General features: G+C 32.9%; 3 protein-coding genes across 3 annotated transcripts in view; 2 read left to right on the top strand and 1 right to left on the bottom strand.

Annotated features, from left to right (window-relative positions):
• The first annotated feature begins 54 nt into the window (after positions 1 to 54).
• Opbp (Optix-binding protein) lies at positions 55 to 3,703 on the top strand. The gene is made up of 7 exons (XM_014235766.3): positions 55 to 222; positions 390 to 988; positions 1,053 to 1,480; positions 1,534 to 1,653; positions 2,463 to 2,840; positions 2,901 to 3,492; positions 3,552 to 3,703. Exons 1-7 carry the CDS (start codon positions 216 to 218, stop codon positions 3,606 to 3,608), a joined length of 2,181 nt encoding a protein of 726 aa, XP_014091241.3. The 5' UTR covers positions 55 to 215; the 3' UTR covers positions 3,609 to 3,703.
• Positions 3,641 to 5,212, bottom strand: ana2 (anastral spindle 2). Its single transcript, XM_014235715.3, has one exon. It carries the CDS (start codon positions 5,066 to 5,068, stop codon positions 3,737 to 3,739), a length of 1,332 nt encoding a protein of 443 aa, XP_014091190.1. The 5' UTR covers positions 5,069 to 5,212; the 3' UTR covers positions 3,641 to 3,736.
• A 450-nt stretch (positions 5,213 to 5,662) lies between these two features.
• The window catches only part of PRAS40 (Proline-rich Akt substrate 40 kDa), a 28,858-nt gene continuing 15,457 nt past the window's right edge, over positions 5,663 to 19,063 (top strand). Inside the window, exons 1-2 of the mRNA XM_014235767.3 lie at positions 5,663 to 6,146; positions 6,240 to 6,598. Of these exons, the coding sequence (XP_014091242.1) occupies positions 6,293 to 6,598 (306 nt within the window). The 5' untranslated portion in view covers positions 5,663 to 6,146; positions 6,240 to 6,292. The remainder of the gene's footprint in view (positions 6,147 to 6,239; positions 6,599 to 19,063) is intronic.

The following is a 19,063-nucleotide window of genomic DNA, read 5'->3' as shown; positions in this document are numbered from 1 at the left end:
ACATACATGACATGGCAGTTGCAGTTAAGTCCGAAACAATAATGAAACAGCTGTTTACCACATTATTTCCTCGTGAAGTTAGGCGTATTTTTTAATGTTTATAAAATAATTTGAAAGTTCGCGTATTTATTTTGAATTTTCGTTACGGTAGTAATTTATTAACAAATAAAAAAAGTCTTCTAAAATATAAAGTTTAATAATAAAGCGGAGTATAAATGGCAGGTATAAAGATGACAGTAGGCAGATTGCAGCACCATAACTTCAATTCTTAGAATATATGATATAAAAAATTGCAAATCATAGACTAAATGAAATTGTTAGAAACTGTTACATTTTTTTGCTAAATATTAAATATATACAAAGATTTTATATATATTGTGTCTATAAAGCTTATAGTAACACAAAAATGGAAAATGGTTTGCATCAGGATGAATATACTGGTGCTATGTCAGCGAACAACTTGACAGAACATGTTGAATATTTTGAATATGAAGATAATATTAACACTGGTTATGAACACGAATCATTGATTGAATATGTTGAAGAAGATGATGTACAAAATGGTGATTATGTTGAAAACGAAACGTTGGAGGAGCATGTGAAAACCCACACTTTAACCATAAAAAACTTGCAGATCGATGGTCAATCTCAGGAAATATATCGTTGCTTAGAGTGTGCAATAGATTTTGTTACTCTCGAGGACTTCACTAAAGTACATCAAGAAATGCAAAAAAAATTATCTTATAAAACTCCAACAAATATTAGTATCAACAATACACTTCAAAATGAACAAGTAAAGTATGAGCAAATAATTCAAAACTCAAGCGATAGTTGGATGATTATAAAAGAAGAACAGATTATTGTAGATGAAAATGAAACTGAAGAGTTGGGGGATTACATAGAAACGAGTGAGGATATCATTGAACAAATGAATTTTGACAAGGAAAACAACGATATCGTTACTGATACGCTTCTACATGTCAAAGAAGTATGACAGTATTCTAGAGTTCACATATTTTGCTTATTAAATTCATGACTTTTTCATCTTATAGGAAAAACAATCTATCACAGATGAAGAAGATGATGGCGAGAAATATTTTTGCTGCGATTGCCAATTGGTATTTAGTGATTTAGAAAGAGCAGAGCAACATGTTTGTAGCGCTATAAATAATTGTACAGTTAATCCGGAAGATACAGATAGAGCTGTAGAGCAAGAAGACTATGAAAACAACTTACGGTTATATCTTGAAGAACAAAAGCAAACATTGAACACATCGAAAAAAATCGAAAGCAAAGAAGTAAAATATCATTGTGCCGAATGTGATAAGACATTTAATTCTCTGCAAGGCTTACAAATACATAACCGCATTCACAAAACAAAAGAGATTAAGACACAAAGTGATTCTTTTGATGTAGTAGAATTGAAAAAACCAACATGTCCGATTTGCAACACCAATTTCAGTTCGTATAAAAATCTAAAGTATGCATGCTTTGTTATAAATTGTCAAATCTTACTAACTTCGAATTCTTTAGGTTACACATGAAAATTCATGATGCACAGCAATTGCGAACAATAGAGCAAGCATTGCCGGCTGGCGCCAAAACGCAATATAAGGATATGAATAAATTCTTCTGTGAGATATGCAATAAGAGGTTGGAATTATTTATTAAGACTTTAATTAATTAAAGTTTTTTTATACACTGAACTGGGTATATAAAGTTGGCCACGAAATTCGGAACACCCAGCCGGAAGCGTGGGAGAACCTATTAAAGATATTCACATATAAATGAGCAGCGTGACGAGCTAAGTCCATTTAGTCCCTCTGTATATACGTGAACTAGTCTCTGAGTTTTTGAGATATCAATTTCAAATTCTGCACATGTCCTTTTCTACACAAGTTAATGTTCATTTGTTGGAACGATTGACATTGGACTACTTTAGCATTGGCTGCCTTACAAACTAAACGATCAAAACCAGAGACAAAATCCGTCTCCTTGTCGCGCTCTACACTGGGCACTGCAGGCTCAAGAAACACCTATCAAACATGGGCATAGCTTCTGTGGCAACTGCCGATTCTGCGACATGGGACCGGAAACACCAGAACACCTAATCCTAGATTGCAACGCAATTTGTAGACGCAGGCTCAAGGCCCTCGGTTCCATTTTTGTGACCAGGGATCACATTGCCTCAATAGCACCCAGCAAGTATCTGGAGTTTTTCAGGGTGATGGGACTTTGGGAATGCATGTGATGGAGGAGAGGGCACAATAGACCCTAGGTCGCAGTGCATACCTCATTTTCAAATCTAATCCAATCTAAACGATCAAAATCAAGTTCTTGTATGGAAACTGTTTTTTTTTTTTTTGGTGAAGGGTATTCTAGCTTCGATGCAACAGAATTTAACGTTTTTTTTCTTCTTGTTTTTACTGATATTGAGACAATGTATATTCTTTAAATTACAGTTTTGAACAGAATCTACTTGGCATACATAAAAACATGCATCAACAGTCCACGGAATATAATTGTGGTATCTGCAATCGTCACTTTGAAAATAAAACAAGCTTTGACATGCATATGCAAATGCATGCTGACAAACCCGCGAAACCACGTAAACAACAAATTAAGCAAACGGATAGTGGTGGTCGGTTTGCTTGTCAATATTGTGGTCGAACGTTCCAGCGACCGTATGAGAAAGTGCGCCATGAGCGTGTACATACTGGTGAAAAACCACATGCTTGCGAAGTGTGCGGCAAAACTTTTCGCGTTTCTTATTCACTGATACTACACCTGCGCACGCACACCGATATACGACCATATGTATGCGCCACTTGCAATAAACGGTAAATTATATGATTTAGCTAAAAATATATTTATGCAAATTTATTAATTGAATGCTATAGTTTCAAGTCACAGCCTGTTTATGCTCATCATCTACGCACACACGATGCGGAACGTGCATACAAATGCGAAATTTGTACAAAATCATTTCGGACTTCAGTACAACTTTCGGCGCATAGGAATATACATTCGAAACCTTATAATTGTCCAGTATGTAATCGTCCCTTTGCTTCATTGTATTCGGTGAAAATACACATGAAAACCCATAATAAACTTAACCGTTCTGGTGACACGACCAAATACAGTTGCTATGTGTGTGGTGCGGAATATGCGCGAGTTTCAGCGTTACGAATACATATGAAGGATTTACATCTTATCGATTTTGATACGAACCGATCGTTGGATTTAGATGATATGATATCGGCTGAGGAGCAAAACTCACAATCTCAACACGACACAGATGACAATGAAGATGAACAACAAGTTGATAATGAGGCTGCCGTATTGATAGCAGCGGCTGCAGAAGCCGATTGCGCAGCCTACATAGAAGCTGCAACAGCGCATACGTCTGATCCCACATCTGCAGGAGCAGAGAGCATGACACTTCATTCACAAGTCAGTTCATCATATGAAGTGGCGCTGCAAAATCATGAGGTGAGATTAGGACATTAACAATAAATTATTATATAAATTGTTTTATTGTTTTTATTTAGTTGATTGTGGACAATTACCAGACTGAAGAGATTGTAACCGACTGGTTATCAAAGTAATATTAGCAAATACAGTAATAAGCATTAAATAATGAAGCTTTTTGAATAAATTAGTTTAATTGAAAAAAATCCTAAAATACATATAAAATACTTAATTTTTGTTTTAATTACTAAATAGACATCACGAATTAAATAAGCTTGGGTTGCCGTCGAATATGTTCCAGATCTAACATGGCAGTTTGGGGCGATTGATGTAGCTGTTGTCGTGCGGCCTGCGTCAAAGGCGAGCCCACTGGCGTAACTTGTTCCTTGACTTCATTTTGCCCTTCCGGTAACAATCGATATTTCTGAAGATACTTGTAAGAAGCATTTGATATATCACTTGGTCGTTTCTCTGTGTTTTCAATTGGCCGCAAAGGTGTAGTTTGTTTTGGTGGCGTTGGTAATATATTGAGTTCGTGTAGTAATTCATTTAACTTTTCATTAGGCAGATATTTAAGAGCCAACTCATTCATGAGCATACTTTGTTCCGTGCTTGGTTTATTATGAATTATATTGTCTGTAGATATTTTGATGTTGCGTGGTGTGTTTGGTTGGTAAGCAGTGGATTGTGCAGCAGGTTGTCGCGGTGAGTCTAAGGCGTACATGGGCATATCTTTAATTGGTTGATATCGTTCACTTGGAGCTACAACTGCATTTGCGTTATTCGACTCTTTAATCAAGGCATCCTTTGATCGAGTTTTCCTTTCATTATCACAACAATCGTTATCGCTACACTGTGTACTCGCATCTTGACGAGACACTTTAATGGAATGAGCTAGATGTTGATTTAGAAGAGTTTCAACAGCATTCATTAGACGAAGCTGATCCATTCGCAGTTCCCCATATATTGAATGTAATTGTTGAAGGTCCTCTTTAGTTGCTAGACGTGTGAGTAGTGCAGCATCAATATGGTTGAAATCAGAAAGCAGTGATGAATCTGTTTGCGAGCCTGCACAAATGGTAAGTACGTCCGGTTTTGACTTGAAAATTGTTGGATTTTGCTGATGTGTCATTACTGTAGGAACATCAGGAGCACGACTTTTTAAATTATCTTCTTGGTTTTCTTGTACACCTAAGTGTTGATCTAAACGCACAACAGGTCGTTGTGCATAAACATTTGAAGTTATTTGTGTATTATTAGGTGCGGTCTGCTGGTTAACGAGTAGTGATTTTCCTGAAGCAGAATTAACATTGGTTGAATTTACTATGTGACCATTTATGCTATATACTTCAGCGCCAGCCGGTGGAAATGAAACCTTTGGCAGTACTTGCTTTTTCCAAGCAGCATAAGTTGGTTGTGTAGGTTCCGACGTAGCTGTAGACAAAGATGATGAACTTGGAGGCGCTTGTTGAGCTCCAAATAATATTGATACTTCAGGCACGGCTGGGCGTACTATAGCAGCAGTGTTAATATCCAGAGGCACACTTGGTTTTGGCGCACAGCGTGGCAACATATCTTCAGTTTCAGGTCTAAACATATCTTCTTATTTATTATTATACTACTTTGAAAAAATTTAAATACAATCGCAACTGGTAATGAAAGGATTCAAATTAGTCGGGATAGAGCTTCCAAGTTTGAAAAAATTGTAGAAAAATAAGTTTCAAACTATATTTAATTATAGTAAGTTTTGTCGAAATAAACGCTATAAGCGTCACCTTTGTGTTTATTGGACAATATAAAATTTATTTATTTTTTTATCTTTTGCACCTAGGTAAAGTACATTATAAAGATCATTAAGTATTTTTTTAAAATATTTATATTTCCACTTAATACTTTATTAACGAAATGATAAAAACATCAACTCTGTGCCCCTTCCCACTTTGTTCCAATTGTATTAATTTTTCAACAAGTGTTGCGTGTCTTTTATTCAGGGAAAAATATTTAAAACAAATATTCTCTTAAAATATTTAGATGTTAATTACTACATTTATTATATAAAAACAATTAAAGATTAAAAAATAGCTATAAAGTAAAATAAAAGTATGTATCCTTTTATATTGACAACTCATTTAATATTTAGACATCTACAATCAAGGTATCAAAATGACAACACTGGCATGGGAGTTCATTTCTCGTTCCTTCATTCGTTCGCGTTGTTGGTGTAGTGCGGATCATCAAAATTTTAATTTATATGTGAAATCCTTACATATTTATATAAAAAGTACTCATTTATTATTAAATTGTGACTTATTAATATATATGAGCTTAAATAAATCAAGTTTAAAAAATGTATTATCTTTAATAAACTCATTATAATAAACAAGTGCTTTAAAACTACTAAAGGTTCGGTGTCAAGAAAAGTGGAAGGGATAACGATTAAAAAATCACATACCAATCAAAGAAAAACCTTGGGGTGAAAAGAATCAAAGTAACGAAGTATACCTGAGGGATTGAATGAAAGCCATAAAAAACTAAAGATAATTACTAAAGGAAACGAAATTCAATCATTCATAAAATATATATATAAAATTACAAGCGAATACTTATCTAATTCAAAAGTGTGGATATATTTGACGAGCCGAAAACTTGTTGCAATTTGTGACGAAAATAAATAAGTTTGTATAAAGTTTATAAAAGTCTTAGTTTTTTTAATTGCACTGCCGGGGTTTTGTTTAAAAATTATAAATACGTCTAATCTCTTGTGTTAGGCACAAATTTTAAACTTCCTTCACTAAGGGAGAACAGCATCACTGCCGGGAAAATGCAGATTTCTTGTAAATGCTTAAATTTCATTGCCACCAGTAATAGTCAGGCGGCAAATAGCAATGTTGGAAGCATTAGTGCTAGCATCTATAATGGGATATCGGCAATTGATTCATATTCTTTACGAAACCCTGCTGATGATGACAGCAGCATGCCATTAGCGCAACAATTTATTGGCGGTTGCAATAATGCCGGCAATGCAAACAACTCAAACAACCTGTGCACTACATTAATGCATGCGTTCTTACAGCGTTACCCACGAACGTTCATCTTCTATTCGCAGTGCATGGAATTCTTCAAACAGGTTCGTGGTCTTAAAATTATAGTTACATATTGAAGTTATTTGGATACATAAAATTAACAATAACGCTAACTTTTTAAGTATGTACCATATATTTTTTGAATTTTAGTTTGCGCATATTATATTTTACTACTTGTATGGGATTATTAGTATGTTGAAAATAACCATATTAGTAATTAGTGCATTATGGTTGTGTTTGGGAAAATAGTAAAAAAGTAATTCCACATAAACATAGTTATTTCCTTCAACCCACAAGTCAATACCCCAAAGTGTGAAGTATGTGAGTTAAATTTCTTCGATAACCTACTTCCTTTCCTTCCATTTGACTGCTTCATGCAATACTAGCAAAGTATGTAGGTAAAGGCAATAAATGAACGTCACAAAACTCCAGCTAACATAATAACGTTATTAAAAATCTCTTTAAATTTTAAATTTTAAAATGTATTATTGCAAATAGCTGATTATTTATAGTTAAGAGTGAATAAAAAGTATATTGTGCACACAAAAGTTTGTCCTAATTAGAATCTTTTAGTAAATTGGCGTTACGAACGCCTTTTTGGTTAGGAATCTATTACTAAATATAATAATATCAACTATTCTTCTAACGTATTTCTAGAGTGAGCAAGCTTCCCATAGAACCATTCAGCCGTTCAAAGTCTGTTTAAAGCCTGGAGGTCGCTCAGTTAGTTCGATAGAAAATAGCTTTATGAACTATGTTGTTGTTGTAGGTGTTATACAGACCTTTTTTTGTGGCAAGGATCAAGTTTATTGTCATCTAATCGATCATCTAACGGAAGGTCCAGGAAACGTGGTGTTTCGACGGCACGGACCATATGGAGAGGGATGTTAAGAGAGTAGGTATAATATGAAATGCAAAGTGATGATTAGAATCAAAAGGGACTCAAAGCATGCAGGTCATATATTTGATATGTCGGGGTCGATGCTGGATAAGTAGAAGTTTAACCTGCTACAGTATCCAAAACGAAGATGTGGTCTGTTGTTGTTCTAATCCTGTTTGGATAAGTGAGTAGTTTACGAATTTGCTATGCCGTCGCCTAATTGTTTTTTACATTTCTGTCGTATTCCCACCCGATTTTTGAACTTTGCAATAAACTACCTAACAATACGCTCAATTTCCCCTTACAAATTGACATTTATTATATTTACATATTTACGAATAGAGACGATTGCATATGCTTATCTACGAACAAAATATATACATACATATGTATATACACCTAGGCAAAGAAAAAAGCGTCTTAAAAAATAAGTAATCATGTGCTGTAATACTCTTACCTACAAAAACAGATGCAACAACTTGTTTACCCCTTTTGGCGTGTTGGTCGACCCAAAACAAGACTTCAGAAGATTTTCGAAAATAGAAAAGTGCAAAGCGAAACAAGAACGAATAACAACAATATAAAAATATATATGTATGTACATATGTATTCATACTAGATATGCATGTATAAATGTATTTTAACAAAGCAAATAAAGTTACGTCGCGTCAGAGACCGGCCGCCGAAAAGGCTAGCTGATCTGTCTGTCCGGCTGACAGTCCCACCATCAAATTGCTTTAAGCCGTCGCACACTGCTCCCATGTTAGTCCAACTTATTGCTTACTGACTATAGTGTTGCTATTTTTATTTGAAAGCTTGTTGAAGTGAAAAGTGTGGTGGCGTGATGGGGCGGTAGTTCGGAGTGTGCCATTGTGGCGACGTTGTTAAGTTGGTGCGCATAGCCCACCATGCGTATACACATTGTTACATTTTTTGTTTGATGACGCCATCCCTACACTGTCGATTCAAATTATATTTCAGTATAATAGATAGCCAAGCGTTTAGTGGTTAGAACAACAACAATACGAAAAAAGTAAGGTACCTACGGTTGGAAATATCGGGATGTGCGCTAAGTATAAGAACGGCAGTTTAACGACGTGGTGTGTGTGTGGAACCCGATTTTCTGGCCCTACCCACATTTACAAACAACATCTACACATGCAATGTAATTTATGCAAGAATTGGAATAATAGTAAACAGGAAAAGAAGAAATGAAATGAAAACGACGAAAGAGTTAAGTACAATAGTACTTATATACATACATACATATGTATATAATAAATAACTTGAGTTTTTGATAATTTTTAAATCTAATATTTGTTCTAATATTTTTTTCAACGACATACATACATCTATTAGGTGTTTAGACAATTTGAATCTATATTGTACGAAAAAGTTAACGTTTTGTTCCCTTATTTGAATTTTTAGCCACACATAACATTCAAATGTACAAACATAAATATTAAAACATAGAATTTTTCTTCAATCTACCTCTTTCAGCTTAGTTTATAAATGCACATAGAAACAACAATTATGTATGTAGGTACATAGGTACATGTATATTTTTTTTCGCTTGGTACTAGAAAACTTGGTTGATAGACACCTATAAGAAATTATGTCCAAGTATGAGCTCTTAATTGTAACGGGAAGGTCCTTCGCCTTACAGTTTTCATATCTGACTTCCAAATACTTGAAAAATATCTCGTACCATAAATTTTGTAGGAAATTGAATGCTCTACTTCGAAGTTTTTTTCATATCAATTTAAGTATTGGAGTATTTGTAATTTTATATTCCTTTGAATACCATAAGCTGAAAAGAAAAAAATATTTAGAATGGCTTGTAAAAGACATTGCACCGTGTAGAGAGTCGATTGGTAAAATAATTGCGTGATGAAGAAAAAACGTACAGGTTCATTGCAAATATGTTAGGGCGGTCGGATTACCTTATAACTAATGCTCCAAAGCAAAAAAATGAAAAGGAAACTCGTGGTCGTCCAAGAAAAACTGTCCTAATTGATGATCGCCGTATACTTCTAATGGCAAAAAAGCACCCTTTTGTAACTTTACGGCGAATTGCAGCGAAAGTTGGACTAAATGTTAGCTGGCGAAAAATTCGACGTCGATTAGTGAACGATAAAAAATTCCAAAAGAGTTCACATTTAGAAGAAAACAGCTTTTGCCGCTGAACACAAAAATTGATGCGGTCTCACTGGAGAAAAAAAGTGGTGAATAATTTTATTCCGTGATGAAGTTAAGATTAATCTTTACGGAAATGATTGTAAAATAACTGTCCGCCGGCCTAAAGGTAAATAATTTTATTGCAGATACACCACAAAAACAATTGAGCACGGGGGCGGAAAAATAATGCTGAGGGGATAGTTATCCTGACAAGGCATTGGTGCTTTATTTTAGATTAAGAGTACAGAGAGATTTTGCAAAACGTTATGCTACCATATGCTAAAGAAACCATGCCGCTAAGATGGTGTTATCAACAAGATAACGACTCGAAACATATATCGGGATTGGTATCTGAGTGGTTCAGGGATGCAAATGTGAGCTGTATGCATTAGTGTAGTCGAACTGCTTGAGAACTTGTTTAGTGACCTTGAGAGAAGATTGGCAACCTTTTCATTTGAAAATAAGGAGCAATTGTGACAGGAGGCAAAGAAATTTTGTGATGCTACCCTATTGGAGACCTGACCAAAATTAATTTAATAATTACTAGGCGCCCTCCGCTGCGCTCCGGGACGCTCGCTTCGCTCGCTCGCCGACGTCCGCCCCCCGCCGAGCGCGAGCTAGCTCGCTCTTATGTTAGTTGATTCTCGACAGCAGCAGAAAACTTTTATATATAATATAATAGAGAGATATATAATAATTCCATGTCGAAAAAAATTGGAAAACTTATAAAAAAACCACGGAGGATATACAGCTTATTAAAAACCCTTGGACCGAATAAAGGACATCTTGAATTTCTTGTTTTTATTTCGAAAAAATATATAAATTACTCCTATTACTTTGACCAATGGAATTTCTTATTTTGAAAAAAAAAAAATGTGGAAAACGGTTGGCCTCAAGGGCCATCCCTGCAACTTCCCGCTAATTTCATACGCTAACGTTCAAATTTCGCTTTTTTCACTCCTTTTGAGCTCTTCGAAATTTTTCGTTTTCAATATCTCGCAAGTAAATCAACCGATTTCGACCCGGTTTGCGGCAAACGATGTGTTTTTTCAAGGTTTAGAACTGATTAGTTTTTGGTGTTGATCGGTCAAGTCGTTTGGAAGAAATTCGAAAAAAACGATTTTTCAAAATTTTTATTTTTGAGATTTCTCAAAATCTACTGGTCCGATTGGGTCCAAACTCACACGAAATTCAAGTGCAATGAAACCCTTTGGAATGCCGTTTAGTTTATTCAAATCGGTTGAGCCGTTTAAAAGTTATAAGAGGGTCACATACATCCACACACACACACATACATACAGACATACGGACATCATCGTAGAAATGTTCGGGGAAGCTTCCTCGACCCTCAAAACGTCGAGATCTGTTGAGAACTCGATTTTTGCAAAATGGGGTGAAAACAATATCTTCTCGGTTTTTAGAAAATTTTCAATTTTCTTCGCGGGAAGTTAAAACATTTTTAAAATAATAAAGTAAAGCATAAATATATACATATATACGCAATATGCATTGATGTTTGATGATGAATATCTCGTAAACGTTTAACTTAATCGAAAATTTATAAAAGACCCATTTCTAGAACAGTAAATTTCCTACAAGACTATGAGCTTTGCAATTTTAAATGATTTTTTTCATTGAGTAATAAAATCCAAAAGAAAAAAGAAATTTGCCTTAAAATTATCAAAGCTGAACCGTTAATATATTTTGAACGGTTAGGTTTACGAAAAAATCGCAATAAGACCATTTTAGTAGAGCATTCAATTTTCTAGAAAATCTATGAAGGGAAATAAGTTTTTAAATAATTGGAACCGAGATATGAATTTTTCTTTCTGATAATAAGAAAATAAGAGAAAACTGTAAGGCGGAGGACCTTCCCGTTACAATTAAGAGCTCATACTTGGAGAGACTTTCTTAGAGTTGTCTATCAAACAATTTTTCAGAGTATCAACCGATAAAAGCATTCGATTTTTCTAACCCACCCTAATGTATTTACATACATATATCTTATCATACAATTTCGATAAGCGAATTGTTTATAAAATGATTTACTGATAGTAAAAATAGAATATGAAATCGTTTTTCTCAATCTATTAATGTTGAAAAATAAAGCTATCGCATTTATGGCTGATGTCGTTGTCCTCTGATTACATATGTATGTGACATACGATGTACTTGTATGTATGTATAAGCTCGCATATACGAGTATATAATGTGTTCATGTACATATATATGTATATATGTGTGCAGTCGTTATAATTTACTTATAATTATTTTAAAATAGAGCAAAAATAATATTAAACTATTTGCCTATATGTAAATATGGTATACATTTGTATTATATAAAAAGAAAATGCAAATACTTAACATTTCTACAATTTATTATCAAACATTTGAAACTCTTTTTGAACATGTATATTTTATTTAACAAAATCTTACTGGAATATGTGTACAAAGTAAAATGCTTACAAAGAATATACAGTCAAACCTGAGTAAGAGAGAACTGAGTAAATGAGAAAACTCTATAAGTGAGAATAATTCTCAAATCCCGAACTTTGACCACTCAAAAACCTCTATGAGTGACAAACAAAAGTGACAGTCGTTTTTCCCACTCTGACCTCTATAACTGAGAGCCGCTTTTGTATCTACCTCTATAAGCGACAATTTTCCTATGCATGTATGACTGATTCTTTTTTTCAGAAATCAGGAACTATGTTGTTTTCTTGTAATTCAAAGAAATAATATTTAGCTGTATTAACTTATTTGTCATGCTCACTGCTGTCATGTTACCTGCTTCTTTGTATTTATGCATTTTAATAACCACTTAGTAATCACTCTAATAAATTATTGTTTATATGTTTACAACTAAATATTTTGAATGTCATTGATTAACCTCAGTAAGTGAGACAAACCTCTTCTGTACCTCTATAAGCTAGAAACTCGCATTAGAAATTTTAGGGAGAGCATTAGTACAAAACCTTTATAATATTATATATTAAATCATGATCCCTAGAACTCTCTCTTAACCAGGTTTGACTGTATATACATTGTTTGTTTTGCGATAAATAATGCAAAAATTTACATTTTCATTTCCATTTACTATACATGATATATATTTACATTATCCAATTGTGTTAATACTTACATATGTATGTATGTGTGTATATGTGAAAGCTGATACAGAGTAAGTTTCCTCTTCATTGCTTGCAGATTGTACTCGTATACTGAAGCACTTTTCTGCTTAGAATCTTCACTGAACAGGGTATATTAAGTTTGCTATGAAGTTTGTAACACCCAGAAGAAAATGTCGGACACCCTATAAAATATATATGTACATAAATGAATCAGCATGATGAGTTGATTTAGCCATGTCCGTCCGTCCGTCTGTATATACACTAAGAAGCTGCTCACTTGTCGGAACGGCCTATATCGGACCATTATAGCATTTAGCTGCCATACAAGCTGAACAATCGGAGTAAAGCGCTTGTATGGAAAACTCTTTCATTTGACGAGGTATCTTCACGAAGTTGTTTAAAGGAACCTTAGTGTTTGTGAAGGGTATTATAGCTTAGGGGCAACCGAAGTTAACGTTTTTTCTTGTCATTATTGATTTCCATGCCACACTATAAAAAATTATTAATAAAATTTAAGCTGAATATATTTTTATTATGATAGGTACTTTTATTGTGAATAAACACCTTGGGTTAGCTCGATTCTAAGTTCAACAATTTATTTAATATACCATATTTGCGTATGAAAGCTATTGAAAACAAACTACGAATATATGTATGTATTTCAGCATATGTAAATAACAATAATTATTATTAAACTACTGAACTTCTCCCAAAAAACGTGTATTTTTTCAAGCTTTCATTTAATTTTTAAAAATACACTTTCAACGACCACCCTTTTGAAAAAAAAAACATTTCTATACATATAAAACAAGTGCAATACGTGCTATGCAAGCAAATCTGAGAGTTTTATTTATTTCATTTGTTGGTTTTTATACAGCCCGTTGCACCGATTGCACTTTTGTTTCCGACCATATTAAAACATATTGTTGTTGGCTGTTGGATTATAAATAAACTTGCGCATTATTCTACAGCTTAAAGTTCGCTATATCTGTTTACAACTATAAATACGTATATCTGAAAGTGTGCACACCTATATTTTCCCCTGTTGTTGTAGAGAAAAAAATGGTTGATAAAAGAAATAACTTTACGGCAGATGATATGAATTAGTTAGGCTAAATTTGTTGGGTGTGATGAAGCTTCACGTGCATTTTTCAGATGCATATTAAGCGTTAAAACTTAGTGAACACTCCATTTATTCGGCAACATTATGACGCACACTCGATGTTTGGCATAAGGGTTATCTCACCTTTTTCCTTCTGGAACCCTAAAATTAAGAAGAAATATTACAAAAAGTTGTTTGCATTTATTTATTCATTAAAAATGTAAATTTCTTATCTCAAAGAAATGAAAAACAAATACCAAAAATTGGCTATAGAAAGAAATTAATCTATATGATTTTCAGTCGGAGTATAGAAAACTCAGTGAAAACTTGCAAATCTAGACAGTTTTTGAACTGTAATGCTCTTCTTTTTATATTATTTATACAATGGGTTATACCGAAATGTATGTAGTTTATTTACACTTTTAACTTATACGAACAAAATTTCCATAAAATCGTAAAATTTCCTACAAATTAGCAAATCACTGTAGTCGTCAGATACAGCCTGAGAATAGTGGGCGAACTACAAAAAAATGTTTTAGGAATGCCACACCGCTACATAAAGTACATAATGAAAATGAAAAAATATATATAAACAATGCGTGTCAAAAAAATAACATTTTTCCTTTGCACGAACAATCCGCGGAAATCTGTTTTAATTGTTTTTTTTCTTAATGTGTCTCGTCGTGCCGTGATATAAGAGAAATGAATGCTCAGTATAAGAAACATTTCGCCTTTAAAACGAAGCATCCTAATGGTCTTAAATGAACTTTTTAAAAAACTGCAAAGTATTCAAATACAAGTTGTACATTTGTAAAGAGGTGGTCTGACCATTACGGAGAAACTGGAAACGTAGATGGCAAGCCCAAAAGAGGGAGGAATCACGTGACACCAAAAAGTGAGGACAAAACCACTGTTCTCCTTTTTAAAATGAAACTACTGCTAAGTCTAATATAAACTAAAAAAATGTATTTAAAAAGGGCTAAGATATATCTCTAAACGAAACTGAAATGCTTAACGCATAAAAAAACCATAATTGGAGTAGACAATGATCCGGAAACAAGAAAACCATATTGTTACTTTAGATGGGCCATCACAGTCACCAAATGCCAATTCAATAGAGAATGTTTGGTTTTTAATGACGGTTAAAATAACAAGAAAACATTTGATTCTGCTACTCCAACATATCTGCAGGTCACTTCCTGTGGAATATGCGAAAAATTTCAAAGATGACAGGCTACAATGGACAATGCGCGAGATTAGAGCAAGTATTGATTAAACTATAGCTACAACAAAACAATGTATTTTCTGTAATTATAAAATTTTTCCGAATAAACCCTATCTACACTTTTGGAAAACGAAAACGTTAATTTGAACGTACTGTACATATACGTCATACATACATACATATATTGCACGCCTCAAATGCTAATATTTGCCGCAAAGAAATGTTTCTTATATAATTTTTTATTTTACCTAACAAATTCAACTTTATATAGTAAATATGGTAAACATTTTCAATTAAAATTAAACTTTGTTTGCAAAATTTAAACAAACAAAGTTCTTAAGATTCATTTAACTTTTTTTAGAATTATTTAATAATGTATGCAATTGATTAGCTGATAATCTTTCTTTAAAATTTCTGATTTCAAAACATCCGTAATAAAGAACCATAATTTAAAAGTTTTGTTAAATTAAATTTATTTGTCATTTCATCTCAAGCCCTCTTCGTACTGACATTTTTCTAAAGATAACTGACAAAATCGTCTCTTAAGAAATCAAATAATATGAAAAACAATCCTTACTAAAAAAAATGTGCATTTTGTGCTTCTATTATTTTCTCTCACTTCTTCTTTTTGCCACTTTCAAAGACAAATTATCAGTCTTACACTCATTTGCACCAAAATACAAAGAAAATATACAAACTCATACTTGCGGTAAGCGCCCAGTACTTAAGTAATGCACTACCGAAATTGAATTTGAATAGAGCTTTAAATTTTTGTCGCTAAATCTACATTTCTTAAAATTTTACGCCACTATAATGCCATGTTTTCACACTCTATTGTCATTAGTGTGCTTACACGAACACTGGTTCGTATCATTTGGCACAACAATGTTATATTTAGCCGGCGCCACATATGCTCCATTGCCTACAAATACATAACTAGCATTATTTTAATCAATACCTAATTAGTTGCTGTGTGGCGATTACCCCAAAGCGCGGTAGACAGACGGGCAATCAATTGGTTGCGCAGTCGTGAAGATGCTGATAAGCGAGTACCTTGGGTATGTTTTTTTGTTGAGCACTTAAGTGGTTTTTAATCTACAGTCTACAACAATAACAAATAGACGCTTTAGAACGAAAATAGTTTTTTTTATAATTTTCTCTATTACTTTAAATATATTTTGTTTTAATTTTAAATGTGACAACTTCTTCGACCCTCGCACATGTAAACTACCCTCAAGTGGTGTTTACACAACCAACGTTCTAAATTTAGTAGCACCTAATTTAATAAGTTCATTTACAATAATCCGTAAAAAATAACTTTTATTAATATATGGATGTGTCATGTTAATTTGCACATCCTTTATTACAAGTGTTATTTTATATTTATACCCTCTTTCGGTTTGCGTCAATGCTTCAATGCGTTTGTCTTATTTGCATATTCGTCATAATCACCTTCGTTTAATATAAAAAGTCCTAACAAAGAAATTATAAATACTAATGCTTGCAAATTGAAAGCGTTCAAAAATACTTAAAACTATTATCAAATTCATTTCTGTTATCGGCTATAAAAATCGTCTGCTAGTAATTAATAATATATATGTAAACAACTTGAAAAATAACTAAGTTTGTGAATATGTATTTATGTATGTATATGTATATAAGCAACAGAAAAGCTCAAACAATAAAGCTTAACTGTTGAGCGATTTGTATTTTTCTTGTTTTTATTTTAATCTATTTGTGCGCTGTTGACTGCTCCCCGACGGGGAGACGGGGCAAGGAAACGCTACACGTGCGGTATTTTTTCTATATTTAACAAAAAAAAATAATAATAATAAAAATGTGTGAAGCATTTGTATATGGTAAATAAGATTAAACTATTTAGCAAACAAATGAAATATTTCATGATAAAATAAACAAGATACGCAATTTATAATGAATATAAAATATCGGGCAAAAATTAAAGATATAATATATTGCAATTTGTGTACTAAAATAATTTCTAAACTGAAACAAACAAGCAAATTATATTTTTATAATTGAAAAACAGCCTGATTAATAGCGGTTTGTTTGTTTCGCAGTTGCGGTAGCGGTGAGATGACTTTTTTATTAAGCTCCTATATTTTACAGTTATGTTTTAACAGTAGCGAGTTATGCCTCCAAATATGACAAACCATCTCTCATTTTTCTAAAATAATAATCCGTGATTTCGTGTCAATGTCAAATTAGAGAACTTGGAAACAGATGATACACAACTCTTGGTACGGTATCCACCGCATTATAAAGGAAAAGGAATTTTTATCCTTACTAAAACTCACACATACATATGTATATTACAATTGCCTTTCTTTTAACTGAAATAACATTTTTATACCCTGAACAGGATAAGTTATTTAACAACCAGAAGGAAACGTCAGAAACTTTATAAAATATAAACATATGTATATAAATGATCAACGTGACGAGCTGAATCGATTTGCCGATATCGGACCACTATAGTATACATTAGGATGGGTCAAAAACACGAATATTTTTTTTCTTGGTGCTCTGAACAAATTATAACGGTAAGGTTCTCCGCCTTACAGTTTTATATTTTCTTTTTATTAACAGACAGAAAAATTCATACCTCGCTTCCAAGTACTTGAAAAAATGGGTCTATCAACCAATTTTTCAGAGTACCAAGCGAAAATAAAACATTTTTTTTATACCCACCCTAGTATACATATGTAGCTGCCTCACAGATCAACCATCAAAATCATGTCCTTGTGTGGGAAACTATTTTATTTGACGACAAATCTTTATGAAATTCTGCATAGGTATTGTTCAAGGCAACGGTACATCCGACCACTAGAGCTTATAATATAGCTAGCATACAAACTGAACGATCAAAATTCAGTCCTTGCATGGAAAACTTTTTTATTTTGTATTATTGTTTTGGTTTTTTCTAGTTGTTTTTTTTTAGATCCCATTATTCTTTGTGAACTTTCCTTCAAAACTCGGTTGAAGATGAAAATCTATTTCTATAAAACAATTTATTAAAAAGACAGCAAATTCTCGACGTAACCTGCAATTTATGAATCAACAATTTCAGGCAGCTGATGACTGCGTTACCAACTAATAAAAAATAGTCAAGCTATCCCAACTGCTGATTTTTTGCCATTAACATATAAGTAAATTTTAGGCATAAGGCAATATAAAGTGTAAGAAAATACTAATATGATTTATTGTACCAAAGAAATGGTTTTTTAAAAATTAATAAACCTATATAAATAATATCTCAAGTTCAGTTCAAATTTATTTTATCTGTTGAGATGATTTCTTCGAAAGCCACTAAGATTTACCTACTTATATACATAGGTATAAAAACCTATTTTTGAGGTAATATGTTAAGCTATCTAACAGTAAAATGTTCTTCGAAAAGCACTAGGATTTAACTATAAAGTGTGTACATATTTATTTGGCAAATTGATCACTTACAACTGTAAGAGCTCTTTATATTACTTCTTCACATTTCTGGCAATCTTTAACCTTCCCAATCAATTGACCGAATAACAAAATGGCATGAGGCGTTTAGCACAAGTTGCGTGTGGTTTGTGTTTAGCTAAATTAAGCTTTTAACATTTCAGTTTTACTATTACAAAAAAAATGTGTGCCTTAAACAAATGAATTTTGTAGCATTGCTTGATAAACTTTTATTTTCTATTTTCTTCTTTTTCACTTTGTTTGATTATTTTTTTTTTTTTGTTTTTCCTAAACTTTTTTCTTGAACACGTATTATAATTTGTGCTCTTGTATGTATACTCGTATTTACATCCCTACATACATAATACTATATGGGTATACATATATGGCCGCACATAATCGTACATATTTGAGTGTGCATGGGTAAATTGTTTGGTCTGAAATTTTATAAAGATTATTTTCGTAGTTCGTTTTGTGCTGTTATTTGTTTACAAAAGTTTCTAACCAGAGAAATAGTAAAAAAAAAAACAATAA

The sequence above is a fragment of the Bactrocera oleae genome, chromosome 4, assembly GCF_042242935.1.
Source record: "Bactrocera oleae isolate idBacOlea1 chromosome 4, idBacOlea1, whole genome shotgun sequence".
Classification (NCBI taxonomy): Eukaryota; Metazoa; Arthropoda; class Insecta; order Diptera; family Tephritidae; genus Bactrocera; species Bactrocera oleae.
Note: the sequence above shows the minus strand (reverse complement) of the source record. Positions and strands in the feature narration are given on the sequence as shown.

Coding starts and splice junctions, on each gene's coding strand:
- Opbp (XM_014235766.3), top strand. Junction 1,654..2,462: donor TGTGAGATATGCAATAAGAG/GTTGGAATTATT, acceptor TTTAAATTACAG/TTTTGAACAGAATCTACTTG. Junction 2,841..2,900: donor TGCGCCACTTGCAATAAACG/GTAAATTATATG, acceptor TGAATGCTATAG/TTTCAAGTCACAGCCTGTTT.
- ana2 (XM_014235715.3), bottom strand. CDS start 5,068: ATGTTTAGACCTGAAACTGAAGATATGTTGCCACGCTGTGCGCCAAAA.